This window comes from Astyanax mexicanus, chromosome 5 (genome assembly GCF_023375975.1).
Source record: "Astyanax mexicanus isolate ESR-SI-001 chromosome 5, AstMex3_surface, whole genome shotgun sequence".
NCBI lineage: Eukaryota > Metazoa > Chordata > Actinopteri > Characiformes > Acestrorhamphidae > Astyanax > Astyanax mexicanus.
The window spans coordinates 4,602,689-4,620,945 of record NC_064412.1 but is presented as its reverse complement, the minus strand read 5'-3'; the positions used below and the strand labels follow the sequence as shown (position 1 = coordinate 4,620,945).

The following is an 18,257-nucleotide window of genomic DNA, read 5'->3' as shown; positions in this document are numbered from 1 at the left end:
ACCAACGCTGAGCTGCCAGAGGAGCTGAACCGCTTCTACACTCGATTCAAGGCAGATCACGCTGCGCTCCCAGAGTGCGCCCCGCCCACCGCTGCGCTCCCAGAGTGCGCCCCGCCCACCGCTGCGCTCCCAGAGTGCGCCCCGCCCACCGCTGATCCCATCCCACCCTCCGTCTCTGAAGCTGACGTGCGCAGAGCTTTTCAGCGGATAAATCCACGCAAGTCAGCTGGTCCGGATGGCATTCCCGGGAGAGTGCTTAAAGCCTGCTATAGAGAACTGGCAGCAGTCTACACGGACATTTATAATACATCACTCTCTCTCTCTGTTGTGCCAGCTTGCTTTAAACTGGCCACCATTGTGCCAGTTCCAAAGACTGCCCACACCACCTGTCTGAATGACTGGCGACCTGTTGCCCTAACCTCCATCATAAGCAAATGCTTTGAGAGGCTGGTTAGGGATATCATCTGTTCCTCACTGCCTGCCACCCTGGACCCACTGCAGTTTGCATACAGGCAGAACAGATCCACTGACGATGCGATCGCCCTGACCCTGCACACTGCCCTCTCTCACCTGGACAAGAAGGACACGTATGTGAGAATGCTGTTTGTGGACTACAGTTCAGCATTCAACACCATCGTTCCCTCGAGGCTCGACGTCAAGCTCCGGGATCTGGGTCTGAACAGCACACTGTGCAGCTGGATCCTGAACTTCCTGTCAGACCGACAGCAGGTGGTGAGGATGGGCAACATCACATCCTCCTCACTGACCCTCAACATCGGAGCGCCCCAGGGCTGTGTGCTCAGCCCGCTCCTGTACTCCCTGTACACCCACGACTGCACAGCCAGACACAGCTCCAATGTCATCATCAAATTTGCTGACGACACAACAATTGTTGGCCTGATCTCAAACAACGACGAATCGGCCTACAGAGAGGAGGTTAACATCCTGGAAAACTGGTGCCAGGAGAATAACCTCTCTCTAAACGTCAGCAAGACCAAGGAGCTGATCGGGGACTTCAGGAAGCAGGAGAAAGCATACTCGTCGATCTCCATCAACGGGACTGCGGTGGAGAGGGTCAGCAGCTTCAAGTTTCTGGGTGTTCACATCAGCGAGGATCTGACATGGACAGAACACACCACACGGGTGGTGAAGAAGGCACAACAACGCCTGTACTTCCTCAGACGGCTGAGGAGGTTTGGTCTGAACCCCAGCATCCTCAGGACTTTCTACACCTGCACTGTGGAAAGCATTCTGACGGGCAGCATCACCACCTGGTATGGGAACTGTACTGCTCTGGAGCGGAAATCCCTGCAGAGGGTTGTGCGCACAGCGCAGTACATCACTGGGGTTGAGCTCCCAAACCTTTTGGATTTATACACCAACCGCTGCCTGAGGAAATCCAAAAAGATCATGAAGGACCCGTTCCATCCAAGCCATTCCCTGTTCTCACAGCTGCCGAGTGGAAGGAGGCTCAGAAGCTTGAAGACCAGAACCAGCCGGTTCCGAGACAGCTTCTTCCCCCAAGCAACCAGGCTGTGGAATAGCCAGTAGAACGGTGTTCTGCCCAACCCACCCCACTGACACCCATACAAACTCTGCACCCTGCACTTTACTTTACACTGCATCTATCAGACTTTCCCATATTATACAGCATTCTGCCCCCTGCACTCCCCACTCAACTCATTCCTTACCTGCACTTACTCATAGCTATACTGTCACATACTGACTACTTCCACACTATCCGCATATCTACATCTGTGCATATCTGTTCTGTGCAATATTTGTCTATAGTGTAAGTTATCATGTTTATTGTAATTAAGTGTATTGTAAATAGTGTTTATACTGTAAGTTATCTGTATGTCCTATTTTTATATATTTTATATTATTTTATTACTCTCTTGTAAATATTATTCTTTGCGCATTGGTGGGAATCTGCACCCAAGTTTTTCACTCACATGTACACCTGTACTCTGTGACGTGACAATAAAAATCTTGAATCTTGAATCTTGAATCTTGAATTTATATAGCGCCTTTTTAGAAACCCAAGGACGCTTTACAATTTACAGGTTTTACACACAACCATTTATACTCAGCACTACGGGTGACAAGATCTCGTGAGATTAAAAACAGTTAAGTATGGACTTTTTAAGAAGGATCTGGCAACCCAGTAGCGATAGCGATAGAGTATGATGGCTGAGCAGTGAGAGCAGCTCTCAGCAGAAGAGGAAAATTCAGGTATTTGTATAAAAGACGCTTCTGCTACTTTTAAGTTGTATGTCTGGCTGCATTTTGGCTCCAGTGGAAACAATAAACAGTAACAGAGTGACCAACAAAACACAAACCATATATAAATACTGTGAGTAAATCCTACACGTGACTGTTTCATAGGCAGCTGTACTAATCCCTTAGCTCTGTACTGTATTTAAAAAATGTTCTGTCTCTGTTTGCACTTCAAGCACAGTCTTAAAATGACTGGTTATGGTTATGCATAGTTAAATTACAAGAGATTTAGGAGAAAAAAACACAAACCATAAGCTTAAAATGATGCTTGTGGTTTGCACTTATTGTTTGCACTATATAAGACCTAGAAAAGTTTTATTTTTATTTTTTATTCTTATTTCTATTTCTCATAGAATCAGTGTGTGAGAGAAGCCAGTCTGTTAAGTGTGCGTTATATGATTTTGTCAAAAAAAACTCTAGTTTTCAAGTTTTCTATTTTTCATTTTTGACACTTTTTATTTTATTTTATTGTTAAATCTCGTCTCGTTCTCGGGAACCCAGTATTGTGTCTCGTCTCGTTTCGTGATATTAGTGTCTCGTCACACCCCTACTCAGCACTCATCCACACACTGGTGAGAAGTGGGAGCCAGTAGTGTCTCAACCGGAAACGGTCATACATACATTCAAAGTCTGGGCAAATTAGAGTATCCAAGTTACCTGATCTCCATGTTTTTGGCCTGCAAGAGGAAACCCACACAGACACAGGGAGGACATGGAAACTCCACCCAGATAGAGACTTGAACCCAAGACCCCAGTGCTGGGAGGAGAACATGCTAATCACTAAGCCACCGTGGCGCCCAATCGCTGGAGGATACTTTCAAAGTTCTTGAAATTCATCTTTTCGGATTGACTGACCTTCAATTCTTGCCATAATATGGATTAGAACATTACTCAAATAGGGCTTTACATTGTATATCAACTCTAACTCTTCACAACTTTACAACTGAACAGTTTTTACAGTTTTTCATTGTATTAAAATGTAGATTAATACCAAAGTCATGTAGAACTATGAAGAAAAACGTATGGAACATGTAATATGTTTTTTTTTTTATTTTAGATTCTTTAGATTCAGAGTTTCTCAGTCAGTTTTATGAGGTAGAGTCACCTGGAATTCAGGCTTTCAGTTAACAGCTGTGCTGAACTCATCAAGAGTTAATTACTTGAATTTCTTGTCTCTTAATAAAGTGTTTGAGAGCATCAGTTGTAAAGTAGTGAAGAGGTAGAGTTACAGGTATACAGTGAATAGTGAATATTTGAGTAATATTCTAATCCAGATTATAAGAAGCAAGAACACGTTTCACGACTTTGAAAGTATCCTCGAGTACAGTCGAGTCGCAAAGACCATCAAAATCGTTATTTTTAATGATTTAATGATGAAACTGGCACTCACCAGGAAAGCTCCAATGAAGGAAGAGCAAAAGTTACCTTTGATGTACACCCCAGATAAGAGCACCTAAATGCTTCACAATGTATTTTGGTTTGTTTAACACTTTTAAGGGTACCACTTTAAAATAAGACTACCTTTATAAAGGGTTTATAAATGGTTTACAATTAGTTTATTAATGGTTACTAATTAGGTTGTAAATGCCTTAAAATAATTAACAATCAGTTATAACATATAATTAGAAAGGGCAACACTATAGATGGCTGTGGGTTCACTATTTATCAAACAACATGTCATAGTTGTCCTTTCTATGTATGTGTTATAACTGATTATTAATGATTTTAAAGGCATTTACAACTTAATTAATAACCATTAATAAACTGATTGTAAACCATTTATAAACCCTTTATAAAGGTAGTCTTATTTTAAAGTGGTACACTTTTAAGTTATTACATGATTCCATGTGTGTTTCTTCATAGTCTGGATCACTTCACTATTCATAAACAATGTAGAAAAAAAAGAAAAATATTATAATTAATAATTAATTTAGAAAACTTATTTCTATTTCTGTGTTTTTTGCAGGTACATCCAGGGAGCTTCTTCTCCTAAAGACATGGTCATCATTGTGGATGTGTAAGTACCGTCCAGCAACCCAAAAGCTTTATATGACACACACACACACACACACACTCACACGTGCCATCACTAGTCAATAGAGAGAATAGAATAAAAAAAACCCTGCTGTTAGATACAGAAATCAATATGGTGCACTAGTGCCACCTGTTGGCTCCAGACGCCACTGGAGCAGCGTCTCTACAGTTCCTTTGCATCAACAGACATGTTGGCATCCAGAGCGGCAGTCATTTTTCATATCCCAGTGTTATTGTACTCCCTGAAAAATGACTGGGAGGTTATGTGCGATGAAAAATGGCGTGAGATTTGTGCCTTCCTGTTTGAATTGCTGATACATCTGCAGCAGATACAGAAACCACAATGACTTTGAAGCAGTGTTCTAGATCAGGCCTGATCTTATCTGAGCTCTGAAATACACAACGCTGAGGAATAATGTGCATCAGAATATCCTCCTGTTTTAACCTGCTTGATCCATACTGAAGGGCGCATGAGGTTTAATGGGTTGAAAAGACATCATTGATTTATTTCAACTGAATACAGCTGGATACAGAAACAGATTTTCTTTTTTTAAAGGACAAGAAATGACTTCCTTTTATCTTAATCTAAACCTATAAATTATTTATATATATATATATATATATATATATATATATATATATATATATATATATATATATATATATATATATATATATATACTAATACTATTAATACAAGTATTTTGTGTTAAATGGGCTCCGAGTGGTCCAGTGGTCCTAACGTTGTGCCACCATGATCAGGAGATTGCTAGTTCGACTCCCGGTAATGCACCTTGCCATCAGCTGCCAGAGCTCTGAGAAAGCACAATTGTCCTTGCTCTTTCTAGGCAGGTAGATGAAGGTCAGAGACAAGGCTTTGGAGAAAAAATTAAGAAAATTAGGCTACTGCTCAAACAGCGAAGAGAGAGAATGTGAATGTTAGTTACGAGATTTAATCCACATTTTTAACATAAACAAATAGTAATCTACCTTCTGAACTCAGCAGTAGAGATGCTGTGCTTACACTGCTAAATTTGTAAAGTAGAATAAGTTTGTGTTTAACGTTTAAGCGCCGGATACAAAGTGGTCCAGTGGTCTAAAGCGCTGCTACTATAATTGGGAGATCGCTGGTTCGAGTCCCAGTCATGCAGCTTGCCATCAGCTGCCAGAGCCCTGAGAGAGCACAATTGGTCTTGCGCTCTCTCACTGGGTGGGTACAGTAGATGGCACTCTTTCCCCTCATCACTCCTAGGGTGATGTGGATCAGCACAAGGCTGCGTCTGTGAGCTGATGTATCAGAACCGAGTCGCTGTGCTTTCCTTCAAGTGTTAGCGCGCTGTAATCATTTAATTAGATCAATGACTTTATAAAAAAAGTATGTCTTTCTTATTGTTTCACAGATTAATATATTATTTATTATTTATATATTCTTTGATTTGGATGGCCCATTATACTGTAGATGCCTCGTAGATGCTTAACTAACATTTAATTCAATTCAATTCAATTCAATTTTATTTATATAGCGCTTTTTACAACAAAGGTTGTCACAAAGCCGCTTTACAGGAAAAAACAGGTCCACGCCTCTTATGAGCAGCACCACAGAGATGCCAATTTTATGGTGACACAGTGGCAAGGAAAAACTCCCTTTAAGAGGAAGAAACCTTGGAAGGAACCAAGACTCAATCCGAGGAACCCATCCTACTCGGGTCGACCCGCTCAGTACAGACAAATAACAAACAACAAACAAATTACAGAACAATTTAACTAACATTCAATTGCATGTCTATTAAATTCCACTGAATTTTAAGGTGAAAGTAAATGATTCTCTATTGAATGTTACTCTTATCTTAAAATGTTGGTGTTAGATTTAAGGTTTGGGTTAGGTATTGGTTTTAAGGTTAGGATTAGGTGTAGGGTTTAATTCTATAAAATTTCTAGTTTTTATAAAAAAAATATTTACATACAACCTAAAGTTAAGAAGTAATTAATGGACATTAAATTCAGTTGAATGTTGAATGAATTGAGGCTGAAAGAAATTGTTTTTCTCACAGTTCACTAACATGAAATAAAATGAAATAAAATAGAATAAAATGGTAACATTTTCTATGAATGTCATCTCTATTAGTCTCTATAACCACGTTCATAACATATTACAATGCATTCATACGGCATTATAAACGTGGTTATAAATATTTATTAACATGCATAACCCATTATAGCCATGTTTATTAAGCATTATGATTTGTGATCATAATACGTTATAAGCTGTGCTTATAATACATTTGTTAAACTAGTATATATCCGTCATTAATAATCTAGTCCCACAAAGAAAGTCTGTCACTTTACTTGGAGCGCACAAAGACCTGTTATAATACATTGTAATTGACTATAACTATTATTATTTATGAGCGGTTCAAATATATTTAGAGTATTATTAATGGTATGTTTTTAAGTTGGAAGCTTTTTTAGTCCTAATGCATAATTCTGCAAGCTGAGTTTTTTGGTATTGACGTATACCATTATAAACAGCTATTAATGCATTGTGATCACAATCCATGATGCATAATAAACATGGCTGTGGATTATACATCTTTATAAATATGTATAATCATGTTTATAATACCTGATAAATGCATTATAATGTACTATAAGTATGTATATAGATTCTTATAGAGATGACGTTCATAGAAAGTGTTACCAATAAAATTAAATAGAATTTAAAAAAAATCAAGATAAATACACAAAATATAAAAAAGGAAAGTAGGAAATAATATAACTGTAACGTGCTGAAGGCCGGATGGAAATGCAGGTCTCATTTATTTGACATATCTCAAATAATAAACAAATAACAAACACTAGGGAAGTAAAACAAACACCAAGGCTACTGAAACAAACACTATAAAACAAAGAAAAAAACATAAGACTAATAAACAACCAAGCAAAATAAGCAAACAAAGAAACATAAACTAAAGGAAACTAAACTTACTCAAAACTGCAGGATTAAGGATTAAACAAATAGAAATCAAACAAAAGCACATGGGGTATTTAGGCACAGGCACAGACAAGGGACAACTGTGGAAGTAACAAGGGGGCGGGGTTACACATGAGACAGGAGGGGTTACAGATGAAAGGGCGGGGCTAAGGCAGAGACAAGACCAAATACAAATGTGGGACATGTAAAGCACATGGAGCACATGGAAAGGTAAACAAAACAAGAGAACAGAGGAAAGGAGCAGGAAGGACGAAAAATAGGAAAAAACACAAGACAGATACATGCTATGGTGTGACAATAACATTTTCTAATATAATTTGAATTCATTTTTTTTTAAATGATGGATAAACAAAGTGAAATAGTCCAAAATATCTAAATACAATCTTTTTTCAAGTTCTGGTCCTGTTTTCTGTCTTTCCTAGTCTGTCTCTGTCGTTTTGGCCCTCCTGTCTGTTTATTTTTCCTGTGTTTTCCCTGTATCTCAGTCTGAGTGTTCTCACCTGCGTTCCCTCACGTGACTGTAATCTGAAGCTCCGCCCCCTCATTACCTGTTTCTCCAGGTGTCTCCCATTTTCGTTTCCCTCCAAGTGGATTTATACCGCAGTGTTTCCACATTTCCTTTGTCTGTCTTTGTAGTTTCTGTATCGTTATCTTGTTTATTCTCCTGCTTCTCTCTTGTTAATTTCCCTTGTTTATTTCTTGTTTTCAGTTTAGTTTTAGTTCCTCAGTTTTTCTGTTTGTTTGTGTTTCCCAGTGTTTGTATTGGTTTATTCGGTTGTTTCTTTGTTTGTTTCTTTGTTTAATAAATAATTAACCTTTATTACCTGCGTTTGCATCCACCTCACGTCCTCTCTGTTACATTCCTGACATCTTCACAGGTTTTTTGTTTTTTTCTCCTGAAATCAAGCCATTTTGGAGATACAGGGTTTTGCTTGACAGCTGTGATATTAATTGTTGGCGCAGCAGGAGCGTTTTCTGAATCAGGACTAATTTTAATGTCCGTCCAGATTAACTGTGACTTATCTCTTTAACGGCCGCTCTTCACTGCTGAATCTAATTCTCAGATCCTCTCCTACCCAACCCATATTATCGCCGTCCAATGAAAAACATGTATTTTTATTTATGTCGATTGTTTTTTCAGTTTACTACATTTACTTTAAACACACAAACTATCTCTTACATTGTATCAAAAATTCTCGATTAAGGGCCCAATATAAATGATCCAAAATGACCTGAAATAGTCTCTTTTTACATTTTTTTACTTCCGTTGAAAGCTAAGAAGGTTTTAGGCCCAATTTTATTGATTTTTACACAAGCTGTCCACAGCACAGTTTGATTTAGAGCATGTCAGTGTGTCTTTGCTATCGTAACAACAGGAAAAGCCACCTTGCGTGGCTCAGAATGCACAAAAGGTATGTACTATTTCTGAACTCTTAATTAATTTGGGGTGTAACATTAAATAAACCAATCAGTGTATCACTTGCTCATCATTCACTTTAAGAGTCAGGTGAGCTCTGACTTTGGCGGATTGCTATTTTAACGGCGCAGCTACCTGGACGTGTCCAATAAATGCTTCTCAGCAGAGGAAACTGAGCTGAGAAGGAGCTCCAGCAACTCATTTACAGGAACATCATTTTTTTTTTTTTAGTATTATGATAGATAGATGATAGATAGATAATTTATTTATCCCGAAGGAAATTGTGTTTTAAATATGTTTATTGTTGATGCAACTGAGTTGCCAAGATAGCAATGAACATGACTGTTGATGTCTGCCTAGGTTGTATTCAGTCAGTGGAGCTCCTGTGTTTTCTGATGTCAAGATAGCAATACTCCATCACTGTAGATATATTCAGAAGTACTGTTGCTATTTAAACAAGGCTGGTGGAAGACGTGAAGATAGACTTTTGGTGGGGTATAACATAGTAATGAACATAAGTTTGCTGTTTTAAGATGCAACAATATATGCAAACACACACACACACACACACACACACACACACCCCAGACCTGCCCTGCTCTCAGACGCTGGGATGTTGTTGGTTTTTATCTCGTACCCTGGAATTCACATTTGATGGACATGGTGGAAAAACAGCGGCACAGGATGCTTAGCAACAGGTGCTGCTTAGCAACAGCTTTCTGGTCCATATGTTTCTGTGTGATGCATCTATGAGGCAAATGATTCGTAAGAAAATGAAAAATGTGCAGTGTAATGTTTTTATTATTATTATTATTATTATTATTATTATTATTATTATTATTATTATTATTATTATTATTATTATTATTATTGCATGCTGCTTTATGTAGTAATTATTATTATTCTTTTACATTAAAGTGACATTACAAATTGTGTGTGTGTGTGTGTGTGTGTGTAGGAGTGGCAGCGTGAGTGGACTGACGTTGAAGCTGATGAAGACCTCTGTGATTGAGATGCTGGACACACTGTCCGATGATGACTATGTAAATGTAGCGCAAGTAAGTATACACACACGCACACACACACACATAATCTGATCTGTGTGCATTCATTCTGTCTTTTTTTTTGCCCTTTGAAGATAAAGGGTTAATAAAAAGAGCTAATTTTCCAGCTGGCCTCCCACTATCATCTGATTTTATTTAAAGTAACATCAGGTGACCTAAAGTCAACATGAGTGCAACATTAGTGTAACAAACTGTAGGTATTTTAATGTAATAACATAATCGGGCATTAATGTTTAGTTGTTTTTTTAACTTTTTAGTGATTTTCAATAACTATAAATGAACACTAAACCATAGAAAGTGTTACCTTTGTTTTTTTGTTTTTTAGATTTTTTCCATATACATTGCAGGTTGTTTTTATAGACAAACATCTGTCCAACACTGTAACTGTGTAACTGACTATTGACTGTTGTCAGGGTTTTAACCAGTCAGTGGCTGGTCAAGATATATAGAAACACGCCAGAAATTTACCTGAACACACCTCACTTCCAGACCACCACACCCATCAGTGTAGAGTTATTCACAAATTCTGATGATATTTTAACTGCATGTGCACAAGGCGTGAAACTGCTGACCGGGTGTAAGATAGCAATGAGCATTGCAACGCTTCTTGCACAGTGTGTACAATAGGGCCTATAGAGTCAATATGCTCTGTAAAAGATACAGACACAATAAGATGATACAATACAATACAATAAAAATATATATTCAACATAAATTTAACACAGAAGAATAGAAAATATATAAGGGTATAAAAAACTGTCTATACATATATATGAGGTAAAGAACTATCTGTAAAGGGAAGAGTATGCAGTAGATGTTGCTAACAGCCAATAAATAATGCAATGACATTGGTTATAAAAGTGACTGGTTTGTCATAGAAGTATTTTTATGTATATGTAACAAATATATAGTCCTGTGAAGTGAATATGTGAATTTGTGAATACCCAATCATGAGTAAATGTACTTGGATGTAATTGCACCTTAAAGGAAAATGTTCTCACAAGTAAATTAGTGTTTTTTTTACACTCATGTTCTTTATTTTGACTGCAGAATAACTCAACATTGTGCATAATAAAAATATAACATTTAATTAAAATTTTTTTATAGAATATATTCAATATATGAATAATAATTCTTAGTATGTGATAGATTACAGTTCACATAACATGCAAACTCTGTAATATTGTGTAATAAAGTGTGTGTATAACATTCTATACACACACACTAATGTGCAGCCCACCCACACACACACACACATATATACGCTCACACACACACACACACACGCACACGCACGCACGCAGTAAAACGGCAGTGTTTTGGAGGCCTGCATCAGTAATCCGGGTTAATCCGTGGCTCTGCGAGTGTGTCTCTTAATCCCGGCTCCGACGGAACAAAATGAGCGGCATAATCTGAAGCGCAGCACAGCCAATTTTACAGCCCCTCTAAAGAAAAGTGGACTTAGGACACATTAACGCGAGAGTAAACGCACGCGACTCGTTAACGTCTACAGCCGCCGTCACACGCGGAGAAAGGCCAGCGTTATTTACAGCGCTATTACTGTAACCGCTGCTCTCGCGCCTCTCACCCTGAAATGTCAGTTCATTTGAAAGCTGACCTTCAAACAAAACACCATCGAGGGTCTGACATTAACGGCTTTAGAGTGTGGGACTAATTGTAAGTACACACAGCTGTACACACACACACACACACACACACAGGTACACACAGGTTCTGTTTACTACATAGTTACTACACAAACTATCTCTTACTCTTACGCTGTATCAAAAATTCTCGATGAAGGGCCCAAAATAAATGATCCTGAAATCACCTAAAATAAACTCTTTTTCCATTTTTTGACTTCCATTGAAAGCTAAGGAGCATTAAGCCCAATTTTAATCGATTTTTACACAAGCTCTCCACAGCACATTTTAATTTAGAGCATGTCAGTGTGTCTTTGCTATCGTAACGATGGGAAAAGTACACCTTGGGTGGCTCAAACCACGCAAAAGGCATGTACTAATTCTCTAAATTAATCATGGCTGTGGTTAATTTTGGGCTTAACTTGAAACAAACCAATCAGAGTGTCTCTCGCCCATCATTTTTCACTTTAAGAGCTGCTCTTGCGCCTCTCACCCTGAAATGTCAGTTCATTTGAAACCTGACCTTCAAACAAAACACCATCGAGGGTCTGACATTAACGGCTTTAGAGTGTGGGACTAATTGTAAATACACACAGGTACACACACACAGGTACACACACACACACAGGTACACACAGGTTCTGTTTACTACATAGTTACTACACAAACAAAACACCATTGAGGGTCTGACATTAACGGCTTTAGAGTGTGAGACTAATTGTAAATACACACAGGTACACACACACACACACACACACATACACACACACACACACACACACATCGCTGAGTAGCATCACAGCGCTAACGCTCGGAGGAAAGCACAGCATCTCGGTTCTGTTACATCAGCTCACAGATGCAGCCTTGTGCTGATCCAGATCACCCTAGGAGTGATGAGGGGAAAGAGCACCATTTACTGTACCCACCCAGAGAGAGCAAGACCTACTGTGCTCTCTCAGGGCTCCAGTAGCTGATGGCAAGCTGCATGACCGGGATTCGAATCAGCGATCTCCCGATCATAGTGACAATGCTTTAGACCGCTGGACTACTTAAACTTTTAACTCAAACTTATTCTACTCTTTTCATTTAGCAGTGTAAGCACAGCATCTCTACTGCTGAGTTCAGCAGGTAGATTTCTATTTATTTAGGTTAAAAATGTGGATTCAATCTCATAACTAACATTCACTCTCTTACTCTTATCTTTCTTTTTGATGTTTAAGCTGTAGTCTTTATTTTCTTAATTTCTTCTTTCTTAAACTCTTCGCTCTACGCTTCATTTAATTCAATGCTAATGCTCTCCCCAAAATCTTTATTTAGTTGATTAAGAGATTATACTCTAGTATTAGTATTATTAATAGTTTTCTCCATATCAACAGCTGATTTTGTTTAATATGAGCTTAATGATGGTGAATCAGGTGAATAGGGGTGTTCAGGAAAATTACTTTGATCTATATCCATATTAACCTGCCTCTGTTCTAAGGGAATCTAGAGTTTTTCCAGTAAAAATGATCTGTTTATGTGCATAAAACTGTATACACTACTGGTCAAAAGTTTTAGAACAACCCTATTTTTTTCCTTTTATTCATGCCATTTAAACTCTTCATGTCCAGTCACTTTTTACTGCAACATTTACACACTTACACTTTCACACTGTGACTTTCATCATAACTAGAAAAAGACATAAAAACACAGAGAACTCTGTAACTATTAAGAGTAGAAGTTATTTTCTTTAGAGAAATTACTGATGATGCCAGAGATCTGTGAGTACTGTTTCCTACACCTTCAAAAAAGACTCTTGTTTTGAAACTGGAGGAAAAAAACTGCTACAGGAAGACGTCTGGCTGACCCACATGGAAACAGCAGCTTTAGTTTTAGCTCAGATTAACATGATTAAGGACTGAGTCTCAGTTTCAGCAAAGAAGAGAAGATCTTAATCTTACAAGTGAAGAATTGCAGTAATAAAGTAAATTGATAAGATAAAGATTAAAAAAAAGTAATAAAGCAGCTTGTCTGTGTTTTACAGTACTAATAATGACATACTAAACAATAGGGGTGTTCTAAAACTTTTGACTGGTGGTGTATATCCATTAATACAGCACCACACACACACACACACACACACACACAAACACACATAGTTCAGTGATGATGCGTTTCCTTCTGTTTTTTTTTTATATATGCGTTTTTTGAGCACCTGCTCTTGTGCAGAACACAGTAATAAACAGTTTACTACTGAGGAACACACACACACACCACACACACAACTACACACACACACACACACAACTTCACACAACTACACACACACACACTGTCTGAGTGCCAGTTGAACAATGCTCCACCTGATGTAGCAGGTGTTACTGCTGGGGTGAGGCAATGAGAACTGACAGTAGTCTAATACACTCGCAAACACAAACACACACACACACACACACACACTAACACACTCCACCCTCATCCTTCAAATCCCCCTCCATCTTTCGAACTGAAGGCCAGCTTATCCTGTCTGACTTTTGGAAGGTCAAAATGTATTTTATATTATTATTTAAGTTTAGACTATATTATTACTAGTGCTATAATGCAATAAAATGTATGTAAAAAAAATTATTTTCTCTGATTAATTAATCTAAATCATGTACATTAATACATTTTTTCCAGAGATTATTTTCTGGAGATGTTAAGCTCTACTTAGGATGCAAATCTCCACAGATTTGAGAAATTTGACCTTATTTTGATCAAAAATGTACTTAGTAAGATCAAAATGAAAAGAAACATTCCTAATAAACTGATATTGATATTGCTGTTATTGTATGTTCTTGTATCTTTTCATTAATGTAAAGTCAATACTGGGTACTTTTATTATGAAGCCCAAAATGGCAGATAAGCAGATTTTATAAATTGTCTGCAACTAAGCATTGTACCACGCTTACAAAAGCAGTGTGTAAGACTGGTGGAGGAGAACATGATGCCAAGATGCATAAAAACTGTAATTAAAAAAACAGGGTTATTCCACCAAATATTGATTTCTGAACTCTTAAAACTTTATGAATATGAACTTGTTTTCTTTGCATTATTTGAGGTCTGAAAGCTAATTTTCTGCAAATAAATGCTCTAAATGACAATATTTTTATTTGGAATTTGGGAGAAATGCTGTCTGTAGTTTATAGAATAAAACAACAATGTTCATTTTACTCAAACATAAACCTATAAATAGCAAAATCAGAGAAACTTATTCAGAACCTGAAGTGCTCTCTTATTTTTTTTTTCCAGAGCTGTACATGTAAAAGCTAGGAACACCAATATGGGCGTTTCTATAAAATGACCTTTCTATTATTTGCTGAGCGAAGGATCAATCAAATTACTCTCCTCTATAAACAGGCTTAGCTCCTCTTATATTTCCCATTCAGACACTTAATGTGATTTAAATGGGCTTTAAGTTTCCGTGCAAGCTCAGTCCCTGATAGCTTTGGCAAACAAACTACAATTACCAAAACAAATTAGTGGTGATGTGAATGAGTCCAAATAGCATGAATTAAAAACAGATTATGATGCTCTTAGACCTAATGAGTGAGGAGAATGAAATGTTTAAGTGTCGACACATTTAAAGCGTTTGGGGGAAAAACCTTTTAATTGTTTGCTGATAAAATAAATGCTCTCTCTCTTTTTCTCTCAGTTTAATGAAAAGGCGGACGCCGTGGTCTCCTGCTTTAAGACGCTGGTTCAGGCTAACGTCAAGAACAAGAAGATCTTTAAGGAGAAGGTGATGCACATGCAGGCCAAGGGGACGACCGACTACAAGTCTGGATTCAAGTTTGCTTTTGAGCAGCTGCTAAACGTAAGAACAAATTCTGATTTTACAAAATCAAGCATTTACACTGGTTTACTGGCCTTTAAGATGTTTTGTATTGTTTCATCTGTGAAAAAAATATGTTGTTGGAGACATTTTTTTCTGCATTTCTGAGGCAATGATTTGAACTTGGTAGTGAATTTACAATGAATTGATCATCAAAAAAAAAATGAAAATTTACATTTTCTGCCAAAATAAACAAAGTGGGGGGTCGGCAATAGGCATGAAAATCTGGCCCGTGAGGTTGTTTGAACTATAATGAATGAGAATGAAAATAAGTAAATAAATAAATAAAATGCTTCTCTGGAGAGCTTTTGTTTACGTCCCTCCCGTCTCTCTCTCTGTCGCGCTTGCCGTGACTTTAGTTTCCACCCGTTCTCGTTTTTCCGCCCGTTCTCGGGCTCCCTATCTCCTTATAAGGGCGTTTTTTTCCCAGCCATTTCCCAATTTACTAGCTGGGGCAGCGGTAGTGTATTGGACCGCTACCCTGACGACACGGGTTCAGTCCCATGTGAGGAGCGAATTTATTTGTTTTTTTATTTATTCCTTTTTTCTTGGGTTTACTTGCTTTGAGATCAATTGTTCTGCAATTGGGTTCAACAACCCTCTGGGCTGTAGAGCTACTAGTCTGTAGCACTCCATCCCATTACATTTTTTCAATACAGATTTTTTTTTTTGTGTGCCGCCACATAATGGCTTCGAAAACGTAATTCCCTACCCCTGGTATAAAGACATGCAGGTACAATATTTTGTATAGTACATAAAAAAAAAGTTGGACACACACATTAACTGAGGTTTTTTTTTTCATAATTTTTAAAAATGTTCTGCATTGTGGATGAACCTCTTGCTTAGATTACAGCTTTGCACATCTCACATTCTCAGTCAGATTTATGATGTATGGAATTCAGGCTTTCAGTTAACAGCTGTGCTGAACTCCTCAAGAGTTAATTACTTGAATTCCTTGTCTCTTAATGTGTTTGAGAGCATCAGTTATAATGGCCCTATTTAAGTAATGTTCTAATGAACCCTCCTGCTGGTCTCAAATGTACCAACACCCCTTTCTTTTCTGGGTCAGTATGATCCCAGCAATTTTAACCTCCAAAAATGATTATAATTAAATTAAAATAAACCTGTTAGCAGTGTTTATTTGCCAGTTACTTTGTTTATTTGATGAATCATCTGTGGTCCTGGCATTATTATAATTATAAGTTATTATAAGTATTGTGTTGTAGTGATGTTAGGGCCTAAAGTGATGGAGGGACATCTAGAGAAATATTATAAACCTGAATGTCATAGTGACCTCAACATTATTACCACACAAATGTCTTAATATAGCAGGCATTTACAAATTTAAACATCTTAAACATTCTATTTTGTACTTTATTCTATTTTGTCTTTATTAAAAAAGACAATAAAAATGAATCACAAAACTAATGTCAACCATTTGTTTAGAGACTTTAAAAAGGATAAGAAAAGATAAAAGAGGGTTAAGCTGTGAAGCTCCAACTCATTCCAAATCCCCTCAAATCACCATCGCAACACTTTTTTTTTTTACTGTTTACTACGTAAATCTATACAGTATGTGTAACTTAATAGTTTTTATGTCTTTAATAATATTCTACAATGTAGAAAATACATTAAATAAGAATAAAAAAAAAACACTTAACTTTTGACTGGTATTGTCCTTCTATTGTCCTCAATATTAGTATAAAATCTTATTATTTTGATTCCTATTGAAAGCTATGATGGTTTTTTCATTGTTCTGTAAAGTTTCCATTTGGAAATACAGTAGGTGCCAAAACAGTGTGTGTGTATATTAGTGTGTGTAGAACAGCAACATGTGCATCTGGGTTTTCGTCATCTGAGCGTGTCCACAAGTCTGTGTGTGTGTGTGTGTGTGTGTGTGTGTGTGTGTGCGTGTGTGTGCTGGCGCTCTAATAGAGCCTGATGGTATGATTGATGAGGGAGGCTGGGAGGAGATGGGCCGCAGACACACAGATGAATTTGTATTCTCTCTCTGCTAGACAGAGAACAGGGCGAGCAAGCCAAACTACCAGTCTCTCTCTCTCTCTCTTTCACTCTCTCTCTTTATCTCTCTCTCTCTTTATTTCTCTCTATCTCTCCCTCTCCCTCCCTCCCTCCATCTCAACAGCCAGTCTAATGGCTGGCGGAGCTGAAACTGCTAAGGCATTTTAATCGGCGTGGCGGGCGGCCCTGATTGGCTGAGAGGAGAGCGGTTGAAATGCGTAATTGCAGCGGTATTATTTATCTTTATTAGAATCTTGTCAGAGTGATGTGGCATCGGGCGAATGTCAATGACAGCTGTGATTGGAAGGGAGGGAGGGATGGAGAGAGAGAGAGAGAGAGAGAGAGAGAGAGAGAGAGAGAGAAAGCTTCTGGGTAGCTCATCAGGACAGTGGGCATCATTTGGGCAAGAAAGCAGATGTATGATTAGAAAAACAGATGTGATGATGCTCTCTTCCTCTCTCTCTCTTTTACATTCTCTCTCTCTCTGTCTTTTTCTCATCCTTTCTCTCTTGCGCATTCTCTCTTATTCTTTCTTATTTCTCTAATTCTCTCTAAATCTAGTTCTCACATTCTCTTTTTTCTCTCTTTTGAACATTCTCTCATTCCCTTTCTCAATTTATCTCTTTTTCTCTCTTTTGTGCATTCGATCTCTCTCTCATTCTCTGTTTAATTCTCTCTCTTTTTCTCTCTTTCTTGTGCATTCGCTTTCATTCTCTCTCTCGTCTCACTTTCTTATTCTCGCTCTAATTCTCTCCCATTCTCGCTCTAATTCTCTCACTTGCATTCTCTCGCTATCTAATTCTCTCGCTCTATAATTCTCTCGCTCTATAATTCTCTCTCTTTTTCTCTCTTTTGTGCATTCAAACTCTCTCTCTTTAATTCTCTCTCTTTTTCTCTTTTTCTTGTGCATTCGCTTTTATTCTCTCTCTTCTCACTCTTCTCACTTATTCAC

At 37.8% G+C, this 18,257-nt stretch overlaps 1 protein-coding gene across 4 annotated transcripts in view; it reads left to right on the top strand.

Annotated features, from left to right (window-relative positions):
• Positions 1-18,257, top strand: part of cacna2d2a (calcium channel, voltage-dependent, alpha 2/delta subunit 2a) — a 412,063-nt gene that overhangs the window by 327,039 nt on the left and 66,767 nt on the right. For all 4 annotated transcript variants that reach the window (XM_049479460.1, XM_049479459.1, XM_049479458.1 and 1 more), the window contains 3 exons: positions 4,247-4,297; positions 9,682-9,781; positions 15,104-15,265. In XM_049479460.1, the coding sequence (XP_049335417.1) occupies positions 4,247-4,297; positions 9,682-9,781; positions 15,104-15,265 (313 nt within the window). The remainder of the gene's footprint in view (positions 1-4,246; positions 4,298-9,681; positions 9,782-15,103; positions 15,266-18,257) is intronic.